The sequence below is a fragment of the Callionymus lyra genome, chromosome 4 (assembly GCF_982586985.1).
Source record: "Callionymus lyra chromosome 4, fCalLyr1.hap1.1, whole genome shotgun sequence".
Lineage (NCBI taxonomy): Eukaryota > Metazoa > Chordata > Actinopteri > Syngnathiformes > Callionymidae > Callionymus > Callionymus lyra.
The window spans coordinates 31169625-31183057 of record NC_141821.1 but is presented as its reverse complement, the minus strand read 5'-3'; the positions used below and the strand labels follow the sequence as shown (position 1 = coordinate 31183057).

Genomic DNA, 13433 nt, shown 5'->3' with positions numbered 1-13433 from the left:
GTCTTTCTTTCTCCACTTGATCCTTGACTCTACTTTGGAGGGTAAGAAAGTGTAGCTGGGGAAAATCCCCCGTTACCCCTCTGGGTACCACAGGTCAAGAAGGATTGCTCCTGTATAATGAGATCAAACAATGTTTTGTCCTTTCAAGGGAGGTTGGTGTCTGGTAGAGTAATTGAGTTACATTGTCACCTTCTTTTTGCTGAACATGAAAGTCTAGTTTCACTGATCTACTCCCATCTTTTTTGCTCAATGATAAAACAAAGTGAGGATTGTGTCATATTGGCGTGATGGACATGTTGCTAGACTTTTCAATGATTTACTTTACAAGTTTTTTTTTACTGCTTTTCAAAACCTGCACCAAGTAATACCTTAAAGATGAGCCAGGAAAGACGACCTCTAATGGTTTCAATTTGCCCACAGGAAGGTTCCAAAGGAAGTGGAACGGCCCTTCTCACCACAGCCACCACAAGCACAAACAGCAGCTTCTCCAAACTCCACAAACCCTCAAAGGACCACAAAGAGAAGCCGCCAAAAGACCTAAAAGAGCCAAAAAGTGCCTTCAGAGACTCGAGCTGGGAATCCAGCAAACCCCCAAAAGACCCATCGAGGAAACCCAAAGAGAACCAGCCGCTCAAAGATAGTAATCCTAAGATGGGCTTTAAGGAACCCAAGTACTTGTCCAAGGAGCATCGGACTGAAGGGGGAAACCCCGGGCAGGTGCAGAACAAACGAGTGTCTGCACCAGATGGGGAAGACCATTTAACCAAAAAACGTAAAAAGGGAATTGTGGATGTACCAGGGAAGCCGACAACAGGGTCCGATTTGAATGCTGAGAAGAAACTACTAAAGGAGCGATTGCAGATGAATAAACTGCGACAAGAATGTGACGAGGCTGAACGCAGGAAACTGTCAGCACTGCCCCAATTCCAGGAGCGGATGGACCCCAATGATTCTGACATGGAGTCCAACAAATCAGATGTAAGTAGATTCTGTTTTTAAAGTACTGTCTCTCTGAATCAGTGAATCAAACTATTCATGTCCCTGGATGAATCAAGATGTTTTTTAGCTATATTATTGTTAGTATTATAATTAGTTAGTTAGAACATTTACAGAGTTGAATAAAACTTGCTTTCCGTATAAATGGAAAACTTCATTCTTGAAACCGGTTTCCTTTTACTGTACTGCTCTCTATAATTCTTTTAATGTTGTTTTTTGTATAGAAAAATAAATACCGGCTGATGACCAGTTAATCTACTTGTGAACATTAATGATTCTTTGTTCGATACATTTTTTTTCCATTTTGTTAATTCACAAATTATCATGCAAATGTCCATGAATTGTACAGTACAAAAGAATGTTTAGTTTTAAATTTAGTAAGTAAGTAAGTAATATTTATTTATATAGCGCTTTTCCAGACCAGGGTCACAAAGCGCTTAAACAAACAAAGCAATACTCAAAAAAGTAGATACACTTTAAAGATCAAGATAATACTGAGAACAACACAGGAGTTCCAGAAAATCAAGGAAAAGCCTGAACAAATAGAAACGTCTTAAGATGTTTCTTGAAGGAGTCAGTAGATCATCAAACACAGAGGGAGAGGAAGATCGTTCCAAAGCTTAGGAGCAACAGCCTGGAAAGATTTCTCTCCTCTGGTCCTGAGTCGTGTGCGTGGAACCATAAGTAGATTCTGATCCACAGACCTCAGAGCCCGAGCTGGGGTGTAAGGCTGGATCAGATCAGTGATGTAAGGAGGAGCCTGACCATGAATAGTTCTGAAAGTAAGAACCAGAATTTTAAAGTTGATCCTGAAAGAAACTGGAAGCCAGTGAAGAGTTAGTCAGGGTTGTCAAAATATCAGGATAATTAAAAGTCATTACCAAAACAATTCTCAAAACCTATTTTGTACCACAATAATACAAATAATTTAAATGAATATATGTTACTTTTTAATGCAGAAAAAAACTATTTAAACTCAACATCTAACTTGTCATTTTTCTGCTTTTTGAAAGCGGGTACATTTGAAGCCAGTCACCTTCTCATTGCTCCGTCAGTTATCTCTAAAAACCAATGAGGAAAAGAAGCATAATCGGTACTGTGTAAAAAAAAAAAAAAAAATGTTTTGTCATTGGTACTTAGTACATTGAAAATATTTTTTCTTGACTATTACATCCATGTTTAGCTTTTTTTACCGTTGGTTCTCTGTGTAAACTAGAGCCGACTCCACACATGGAAACCATATAGTGTCGCGACTGCTTCAGTGATGAGTCGAGCAACATCACTGGATGCTGTGTCCAGCGACATCCAACGCTCCTGATGTTTCTTACAGCTGTCCCTTCAGTGGGTGGTTTGGTTGATGGTCACTTCTGGGTGTGGAAGGCAGTAAAAACGAATTGCCTTGAAGAAGCAGATCTTTAACAATTGTCTGGTCTCCAGCTGGGAAGGTTAAATAATCAGACGTGTGTGTATGATTTGCTTTTTAAATAGACGTGTATGAGCTGTGGTTGTTGGAGGAGCTTTGTTAGCATGGACCTGAAATGGGAAAAAGTGTGGGGAGTGGGACTTAAAAGGTTTGACGTCTGACCGCCTGGTCCACGCTTGCTGGCTAAAGGTCCTCCTCATAAAAAAGGGGTGTGTTGAAGCCAAATAGTAGACAAGAAGGATTTATGGTTTTATAGCACCTGAGGAGAAAAGGGAGGCAACAGTGAAAAGCACTCGGCTCCCCTTAAATCCCTCCAGATTTTCAAAGGACATGTGTGGCAGAAAAGGTTTCAAACCCAGCATGTTCTGTTCTTGTCCGGGCAGAACGTGATTTCTCTTTGTGCACTGTCTAAGGGGCCTTTTAAGTCATCCAGTGCAGGAACTTTGGCTCTGGGCTGGTTGTAAAGGGGATGTAGTGTGACAAATGCCAGGTGTTTGATTCTCACCAGGCAGTCAACCCTGGTGGCCCGGCAGAGCCCGAGCGCCGCTTTCATTTCTCATACGACCACATGTTTGATCTGCGGTGTTTCCAGGGAGCGCGGGGCCCGAAGCAGCAGCAGGGAAGAAATGTAGAGTAGGTGATGACATAAAGGGAAAACGACCTGCTGAGTTCGCACGAGAACTTCTTCTCGCTGTGGATGTGGGTCGCACACTCAGCGATTTGACCACTGTATGCGTTTGATGTGTCGGTTTACCGAGTCTGAAGATTAAACGCATGTGTGCTGGTAATACTGCAATAATGACTGTAATCAATAATTGTTTTCTATTTGTCTTTCCCTTTTTATACTTGGGGATTTGGGTGAACTAACCCTTTGCACATGTTCAGCTAGAAAAAAAGTGTCTTCAGAACATCTTCCTCCAGCTGCAGATTCCCTTGCTGGACACAGTTCCTCTGCTGGCACCCACTCATTGAATCCACACACATACCACCTCTTTTGATCTTAAGCTTATTGGATGGTTTCATTTTTTTTTTACTTGATAAATGTAGCATTGTAATGGGAAATTAAATGTTTTGCAATTGGCACTCAACATAATGAAGTGATCTCTGTTAAACTTTGAAGGTACACGTTTTGGGCTCTCGGGATGTTCTTTTGTCCAAATATTCAAATGCCTCCCACTAGGATTTCAAGGTTGTTGGAATTGTTGAGTGTCTCATGAAAAGGCCTGAATTCAAAACTGCGGCAGATTTATGTTTCTTCTTATGTGGGTGAATGTGCGGCGTCAAGCAAGACACTTTCAGACTAAAAAGGAGTCTCTGTGTTTGTGCAACCCCTGCTGATTCAAACAAGATCACCTACGCACTCCATACCAACTGAGACCTTTTTATTTATTTATTTGTTGGGTCAAAATAAAACAAGCACTTCAGTTCTTCTTCTTTGTGCTAGAAGTAGGAGAGCAAAACTCGATTTATGGCTGCGAACTGTAACTAAAGGCTATTTATTGTCTTTGAAGGGGGTTCCTTTGAGCAGAGCGGGACAAAAGCTCTAAAAAAGACTAGTGTGAAGATTTATGGTGCTCTAAAGAAGCTGTCCCATAAACCAACAGACCAGCTGTGTGTTGTTTGTTGTCATTGAAGCTTCTCTGCCTTTTGTCCTCCACTTCTTCTCTCTTTCTCCTACGGTTCTTCTCACCACTCTTGTTCATGAGCGCCTCTGTTTTTTCGCTGCACCTTCTTTTCTCGAATCGGTCTGTCTGGCGAGAGATTTCGCTTTCCTGTGTATCCTGATGAGACGCTTGGCAATGAGACACTTTTGCCGCATTCCTTTGTTGTCCGGTTTCCACTTATAGTATCGTATAACTAGTCCCAACCATAAATCGGTTAATAATCAAATATTTATTAGTTTATAATAAGTTAGACCTGTTCATCTTGGATGGTTGCTGCCTCCTTGTGGTTGTAAAAGGAACGATTCAAGCCTCTTTGAGTGATCAATTTACTTCATTATCTTTTGTCTCCATCTTCTTTTTCATGTATATTGACCTCTAACCTTTTTTTTTCTCTCTTGTTTTGGACCAGTCCGAGCAGCCAAGTCCAGCCAGCTCTAGCTCCAGTTCAGGATTCACCTCCTCGCAGCACAAACGACAAGGTAACAACCCCAAGAAAACGCTCACAACCTCCGATAACACTTAGCTCGGCCAGTGTGGTCGGGTGACAAGATTTCGTCATCTGATACCATTTATTCCTGCTGGGCTTCAGCACTGAATGATGTGAATAGAACCAGAGTCATTTTGTTCAGACAGCTACTGATTTATAATGTAGTTTGAATAAAAGCTAGGAAATGTGTCAAGTCAAATATAAATCCATCGTGAAGTTGACAGTGATGCTGCTAAAAAAGCTTTGGTTCTGCTTGAAATTAAAATGAAAGAAGTAAAATAATGAAAATGTTGAAGTGAGTTGTTCAATATCTTTATGTGATCAAACTTTTCTTTTACTGTTAAATAGACGAGGGTCGTATCTGTCTGAAGGATTATACATGAAGGTTGCCTTGCTGCTTAGTTCTGTTTTCCATTTGCTTTTTTTGTGTGTATTCTAATTACATTCTTTTGTTCTGTACTGACACCACAAAAACTCCTATGCACATACTTTGTTGTGTTTACAACACTGGAAATAACAGCTTCGAAGTCTGAAAAAAAGCAGGGACATCATGTCTCGCTCTTGCCCGGATCTGCCCTGTGGACTCCTCTTTAAATGCTTGTCTTGAGAACATGTTGTGAGATTCTTTTTAAACTGCGTCACTTAAGTGGACCAACCTCGTGTGTTTAATAACCTTCTGTCATGGTTATTATTGGAATGATTGTCCAAACTCTTACGCACATGTAGGCAATAACATTTTCTACGTTGATTAAATACTTTGAATAAAATGAATTGTAGAAATGAATATTGTAGAAAGAAGCTACAATTGTTCTTTTATAAAGTTCTTTTTTCTTCATTTTCCATTTTATTTAAATATTTATCATTAAAAACAAACTGAATAAAATGTGTAAATATTAACATATAAGAATTTTGAGAAGAAAAGGAAATCTCAATATATTATTTGAAGTTAGGTTTTCCAATAAATATGGAGAAAAGAAACATTTGCTGTCAGCAACATTTGTAAATTATTATTATTATTTTTCTTGTTTTACCCCAGGCCTAAAAAGGGACTAAATACTGTCTGCACTTAACATTAAATTATATATGAAAGTAATAAAACTAGTTAATAGAGTCAGCTATGCGCCTACAAATCGAACAGTAGCCTTGTTTTAAAACCGTTAGTTACATGTTTCAGTTGCACAAGGCTTCATTGCAGAACTGTAGGCTGTCTCTCTTGAAGCCCAGTCTGGTATGTTGTTGGTTAACCAGGCTTCTTGTTGAATTGGTCTGCTTGCGTTTAGCTTCCCTAACAGGTCAGACCTCTTGCCTCTCTTGTCTGAGCACGAGCACGGTTCCTTTTGCATTTAATGTCTCAACTTTCCTTGAGAACTAAAGACAAATATTTGGTTGACTGCCTCCAACATTTCTTATTTAAAAGCGATTAGTTGGCTTCCATTTATTTTCTGCCAACCTCCCCACCCCCATTATCAGGTGTGGATTTTAGTTTTCTTGTTTTCTATGGTTTTACTAGTCGTACCTGCAGATCACATGACAGTCGAACACCACAGACTTTAAGTCCCGGAGCCAAAGAGCTCTTTCTTAGCCACACATGAGTGTGTGTTGCCCGTGTGTGTAATGGTATCTTCTCTCTGGGTGCAGTGGTGGACTTCATCATCAGGAAGACGCCTCTTCCTGCCACCACACACACAGGTAACCGTCCTCACGGGACCTCCTGAGACTCACCTGTGCATGGATCTTATTCGACCACATGTTGTAGTGAACGCAACATGCATCATAGTCACAGATTCATCCCGCCAATAACATTACCTTGAGATAACACGGTTTCCAGCACCGACTCGTCTCTACTGACATGGACATGATGACTTGTACTACTTTGACTAAAGATTTCTCTGCTCTGATGGTGGACTGAAGCTGGTGTGGTACACATCCACAGGATCCATCACGTGAAAGAAACAAATCACAGCTGCATGTTGACAGAAAAAAACTATTACAAGACTCGAAAAATCTCAATTCTTTCTCAGAAATCACAAAGACAACCATTTAAGGGAACTTTTTGAGGTTTCTGTGTTTGAGTAGTTCTTCCCAGGTACCGTGGGTCCTGGTCCGGCTCTAGCGGCATCATCAATAAAGACGTGGCCTGATCCTTCAGAGACCTTTAACTGTGCGTCTTTGTTTTGGTGACAGTTCTGGGCCCTCTGCAGTCGGTCATGCGTGATCTGCACTCTGACGACAACGAAGACGACTCTGAGGAGGATGAGGACCACGACATGGACTCTGACGGCGAGCGAGCGACACACACACACCTCACACATCATCACCAACGGAGGTCAGTAGACGCAGCAGAAATGTATCATGTCAGCATTCTTCTGTGCATTTTCTGTTGACAAGTCAACAATGTTCTGATTTCAAAAGGATTGACCTGAACTGTTTTTGTTGTTTTTTTACCAAAAGAATGACTGAATGTGTGCCAGGAAAAACTTTTTGAAAAAGTAAAAAAAAAAAGTATATTCTCTTACTCTGGTTCTGTGAATGCTGACTCATTATTGAATAATATGACTTGCTTGTTAAGAACAACTTTAAGTCGCACAACTTAAAAAGGGCAAAACTGAGCTTGATTTGGGCAGTTGTGCTCTTAGAAAATACACACACTTAAATTGACACACTTAAAGATTGCAATATTTATTTTCCAAAATACTGTATCGATATTCAAAGGCACAAAACAAATTAAAAAAAGATGAATGGATGCTTTTTTAAGTGATTTGATTTTTGGGACAATTTTGTTATTTATCATAGTTTGTTTATTTTTTGTATTTTAATAAACTGTGAATCAGATTAAATAATTGTTGTTTACAATTACCATGCAAATATTTACTCCTTTTGTTCATTTCTGAGTTGCAATTAAACTTCCGGCCTCTAGATGTTACTACAGGGACAATAAAATGCCTAAAGATCCCAGCGATGACTGAGGACAAGAGGATACAGGCAACTCCAAATGCTTTTAAAGCTGATGTTTGGACATATTTTGATTTCAACACAAATGAAAGAGCGAAGGGTCACAATTGTCTGTAAATATTGCCAAAGACAAGTAGTCGACAATACTAGGAATGTATCCTTGTTCCTACTATTTCGCAATATATTGTATATTTCCCTCTGTATCGTTATACTGAGGTACTAATGCCAATAAACACCTCTGACGTTGACCAGAGTGGCCCTGAGTGACGGCAGTGAGAGTGACAGCTCGTCCCCTTCCATACCCCCTCGCCACGAAGCCCCGCCCATATTGATGACTACTAATACCCAGGTGAGTTGTTACTCCAGCGTGTGCGGTTGTTTTTGTGTAGCCTACGATTAAAAATGGATAAAGATTTGATGTAATATTTTGACGATTCTCAGGTGGTGGAGGTGAAGAGTCCCAACAAGCAGCTGAAGCAGGACAAGAGCAAGTCTATGGACTGTGACAAGGTATCGACTCAAAGTGTGTGTGTGTGTGTGTGTGCGTTTCTATGACAAAGATGGTTGTGAGGACCCTCAACATGAATTGGGTTCATTAATGATGGCTCTCTAGCGTCTCCATGGCGACGGAGTAGCAGCAGAGAGGCGGCGCTCACAAAGGCGGTTGATTACTGAGATGTCTGGCTTGTTGGCCAAGATTTGTCTCAGCATGTCTTGAAAAAACACACGAAGCCCTGTTGACCCGCTTCTGCGTCTCATCAAGCGATCCTCCGACCAGTGTGTGAGTGAAGGTGTGTGTTGCTGTGCTCAGGCGTACCTGGACGAGCTGGTGGAGCTGCACAAGAGACTGATGACGCTCAGAGAAGGTCACATACTGCAGCAGGTGAGCAGACGTTTCTCTTCTCCCGCTTCAAGATAGTCATTGTGTTGTCAGTGGAGGAGCAGGGATCTGTTGCTGGTCCTCTCTAGTCTGGCTTCACCTGCAACCAATTAATGATTTGGTTAACCTCGCCCCCCCCTCAAGCCCCTATAACTCTTGCACCCCCCACCCTCACAAAAAAAGATCAGATGACTGCTCAAAGGATCTCACTAGCAGCTGCTGCCAACATCTGCCTAACAAGACGTTGACTAGGAAAACAGAGCCGGCGTCACGTGTCTTCAGCCCGAGCTTTCATAGTAATCAGACTAATCTCGCCGGGTTCAGCAGCCGGATCCACTTCCTCTTGGGGAAGATGGCAATGATTAAGTCACGCTCTCCTCAGCCAGAACATGAACTGCTGCACTGACGGCCGGTTTTATGATACAGTAAAACTTGACTGCACTCCATTTTTGTAGCAAATTGACTCTGAAATGGTCATAAAGTCATGGTTAACTTCTACATTTGATTGACAGCACAACATATGTCCTTAAGTCATCTAGATTTGATCTATTCTGACGGTTCCAGCTCCTGCGGTTGGTGCTGTCGTGAATATCTTCCTGGTTAGATGATGAAAACCCTCGTCTCTCCTCAGATCGTCAACCTCATCGAGGAGACCGGCCACTTCCACATCACCAACACCACTTTTGACTTTGACCTTTGCTCCCTGGACAGAAGTACAGTTAGGAAACTACAGGGTTACTTGGACGCCTCCGGTCGATCGTGATTGCTCTGAGCAGCTGGCTGCTGGATCCCATTTCACTTTTTTTTTTGTTTCCTAAAAAACATTTGGATGCAACGCGACTGAGCTTGGAGTGCACTGTCCCTCTGGAAACGACCCAAAAACCCTGGAAACTTGACGAGATTGAAGCGGCGGGAGTGTGTGACCTCGCCGCTCCGAGTGAATGTGCTTGTACGTTGACGATCAGCGTGGCCTTAAAAGTCTTATTTATTGAATTTGAACTTGCGTGTGTGAGTGGAATTGAAAAAAGCATAACGGTACTTTGTTAAAGCACTTCACCACTGACTCCGTTCCCACGACTCTAGAACCAAATCATGGTAACAGAAAACAGTCCTGCCGTCGCAGAGGTCGTTCTGTGGAATGTTTTGAGGTCAAATCAGTGGAATCTGATTATAGCTCGTGTTGAAATGAAATCATGTCCAGTTTTGTGCTCGACATCATCACAGTTTGAAATGTACAGTGAGCTCAAGAAAACTGTTGACAGCATCTCAATCACCAAACTGTTGGTTTTGTGAATGGTTTACCAAAAACTTCTCTCTGCTAGCATGTGCCTCAGAATAGTCGACGTTTAAAGGATCTATGACGGAGTCGTGGACATCTAGAGAGTCGCCTAAAATGTCTTCTAGTTATTATGATAAAGGAGTCAAACATTTCTTAAATGTTGAGCTTGTCTTTCTGACAGTATCATGAGTCTTTTTGTGAATGAGTTCAGCTGCCAGTCAACAGAAAAGAGGCTCGATCAAAGAAGACCTTCTTCACTGTCAATCACAGTCAGTGGCACTTTTCTGGCGACTCAAAAACTTTTGCACAGAACCGCCTTTGTGCTCTCAGTCCTCGAAGGGATCCACTTCTATCACGATGAAGTCATTGTTGCATGAGCGGGAGGACAACCTGACGTTACTACAATCCTGAAAGACTTGAGGACACGTGAGCTGTTTTCAAGCCAAAGTTGTTGTTTTTAGTTCAATCCTTTTTCTGATTCTTGAGAGTCCGTGTTGTCATTCACCGGGTTCCAGGTCCATGACAGGCATTACTCATCGCTGGCGACCACATGCAACTTTTAGACTTCAGTCTGGGAATGTTCTCGCCTCACTACGACTGACCAGCTGTCTAAAGGTTTTAAGTGCTGCGGGTGCGACGTCACCCGACAGCTTTTCTACTTCACCATGTTCTGCTGATGCTGCTGAAAGTGACCCCCACAGATCCACGTTTTATAAACCCACATCCCGCGATGAAAAAATGTTCCTGCTGGAGCAGATGATGCCAAAACCCCAGCTCTCTGATGATTGCAACGACAAATCTGCACCTTGTGATGTTTCTTTTTTGAAGAACCAAGAAGATGACGTTTTTTTTATATATATCTGGTGCAAGAAAAAACATAATTTATTTTGTGTGACTTTCTGGTGTTGGATCAGCATCAAATGTCCCATGTTGACTTGATCAAGGGTGGGTAACCGTGCCAGGTTTTTTCTTTGCCTTCTGTCTTATGGTTTCTTGTGTATTTCGAGGACATCCAATAAATATTCTGTATGGTTTACAGATGATGAGTTGTTAAACGTGTCGTCTCTTTTTGACTTCCAGCTTCAAGTATTCAACTTAGCAAGAAAAAAAGCCTTAAAGAGACATTCGTTTTTTACCTTTTTTTTATGGGTTAAAATGGTTTTCTATTCACTTCTAGGTAATAAAACGAAGATGAAAAACCGGTGTGTATGTATTGCATTAAAAAAATAATTAATTTGAAATGGTGACTACCATAACTCTTTCTACTGTGCCCTCTTTCTTTTATGGAAGTACGGTGCCCTTTTTATGTTATCTTTAAGCCTTAATTCTATATATATATATATATATATGTTCAATAATTTTTTGTATTGCAAGGTTACATTTGTTTTTATTAAATAAATTATTCTATTATCTATTTGTCTTTTAAAATGTTCTTTATTCATTTTGTTTTGTTATTTTTGCATGCATAAAGATTGATATTGGTCAAAAAGTAATTTCTAAATTCAATATTTCTAAAAGCTTACCCTTTTAAATTAATTAATTAATTAATTAAAATGCTATTTTCTGGTGTTACAATTAAACATTTTAATATTTTGTTTAAAGGCTAGACATTTAAAGATATTGAATTTTGACCATTTTATTTTTTAATTATTGGAATTGGAAAATCAAAGTGTATGTGTAAATAAAATGTTAAAAAGGTTTTTTAAAAAATGTAAAGGAAATACAATCTTTCTGGATACAGTGTTATTTTATTATATTAAAACAAAACTAACCTTTCAATCTAGAAATTGTTTAATTTAAAAAAAAATTAAATCCACATAAAAGCAGTTTAAAGCGTTTCCCTGTGATGGCCACATTACTACAGTTACACATAAATTACTATTTCGGGGTTCTTCACAGAAACGGTCAGGAAATAAATAATGACAATATTTATTAAATCAAGAAAAATAACCTATTTTGTAAGAACATTGGAATATCTTTCAAACCGATTCTTCTTAGAGAGCAAAATAAATTTGAGGAGGTGTAGAAAATTAACAACAAACCTACTCTAAAAAAATATATTAATAATTTACCCCTTTAAAATGATTTTTTTTATCATCCACTGTTTATGAAAAAGGAAAATCTAAATTAATCTCTGGTGTTGTTCAGGTCGAAACGTGGAGGCGGCTGTATTCTTAGTCCAGCCATGTCTGCATGACCACCAAACTACTTGTATGCTCTGGATTTGAGACGGTGGTTTCATTCATTTCCAGCATGGCTGAAGTCCTGAACCGAGAGAGACATCCTGCAGCTGTGTCACCCCACATCTGCGTGCCTGACTCGGCTCTTTCCCTGCTGATATCCTGACCCCAAACCCCGGGTCACGCATCTGAACCAGTTCCTCTCTCGCTGTGGGACTTCACTGTGTACACAAACTCTCTGAGGATTGAACTCTTGTGGCTTCTCCTTTCACAGCCAAGACAGTGACGCACAACTATTTCAGCACTTTTTGTGATGATCTGATTAACCTCTGACAGACACAGGATCAGACCTGGACCTCAACTCTTCATCAGATATCAGAGGACACGTGGATCACTTGAGTATCTCTATTGTCTGGTTTCATAGTTTCAGCCTCCGATCATTGTGAGTCTCTTTGGATGATAATGTTTAATGAGGTGTGATGTCATTTAAATAAAAAAGTCAGGTCATTCCGGGACACTTTGAGAGAACCCCCGATTCCAATGTCTTAATTGCTGAACAACGTTGCCAGACTCCCCTAGGAAGTTTCCTCAAAGTCCTAAACAAACTTTTGCAAATAGTTTAGCAGCAGAGTCAAGAGAAGGAGGCGGCAGCAGTGACCTCTGGATTAATTGAAGCTGTTTTCTTCGGAGAGACTGAAGAATGGCGGCCACAGGGGTGTAGGAGGAGTCGGGAGTCCAGGGGAGCCAGCAGGACATCCTGTTTGAGCCTCCAAATACCATTTCCTCCAATAAAAAGGGGGAGACCTTTGAAATAATCTCCCACAGAAGAGACGGAGAGACGTTGATTGTCACACTGGCATGAGGCCAGAGCCGAGGAGAAAGGCCGGCCCCCCGCCGAGACCCTGGACGGCAGTCAAAAAGTACCTCGAGGAAGTCATTAAAGCTCGTAGTTGATGAAAAGTCTAAGCTTTCTCTTGCATTCCGTCTCTCCAGCCGTCTCAACACTTTTGGCTAACTTGTCCAAAAGGAAATGTTCAGATGAATGATTTATGACGGCTTTGCTCGAAAGTACTGTTAGTTTTCTAGAGGAGCCCAGAACCTCCATTATGACACACAACACACACCGTATGTTGATAAAAACAATATTGATCAAGGTAAAATGTTTTTACCTTAATATTCTTACTAATTCTACAGGATTTTCTGCTAAATTAGTCTAAGCGTTTCAGAATCATGAGCTCATATTTAAAATACGGAGTAAAAAATCAAGTATTTAAGAGTATTATTAGTCTGACATTGATCCATTAACATGTCAAAAATATAATATCTTTCTGCAGAACGATTTTGGATGACTTAGGCCATAGTAAAAAAAATATTAATCTTAATTATCATTTTATTGTATTTTATATAAGGATTACTCAAAGTAATTGCATTTTATTTTAATAGTGACTCTGTTGGACGGAGAATAAATACTCACAAAGTGTAGAACAGCAGCAGTGAAATGAAAGCCCTACAGTTATATTTAGAGTTGAACTAGCAATGGATAATAAATAAATAAATTTGTTAGTTTTGCAC

The 13433-nt window shown here is 40.3% G+C and overlaps 1 protein-coding gene across 2 annotated transcripts in view; it reads left to right on the top strand.

Moving 5' to 3' along the window:
* mllt3 (MLLT3 super elongation complex subunit) overlaps positions 1-10730 on the top strand; it is a 28317-nt gene extending 17587 nt beyond the window's left edge. Inside the window, exons 7-14 of one of the 2 annotated variants that reach the window (XM_087789729.1) lie at positions 421-978; positions 4493-4562; positions 6209-6259; positions 6755-6896; positions 7775-7871; positions 7964-8032; positions 8334-8405; positions 9034-10730. In XM_087789729.1, the coding sequence (XP_087645855.1) occupies positions 421-978; positions 4493-4562; positions 6209-6259; positions 6755-6896; positions 7775-7871; positions 7964-8032; positions 8334-8405; positions 9034-9165 (1191 nt within the window). In that variant the 3' untranslated portion in view covers positions 9166-10730. The remainder of the gene's footprint in view (positions 1-420; positions 979-4492; positions 4563-6208; positions 6260-6754; positions 6897-7774; positions 7872-7963; positions 8033-8333; positions 8406-9033) is intronic. The other variant, XM_087789730.1, reaches the window with a different exon arrangement.
* The last annotated feature ends 2703 nt before the right edge of the window (positions 10731-13433 follow it).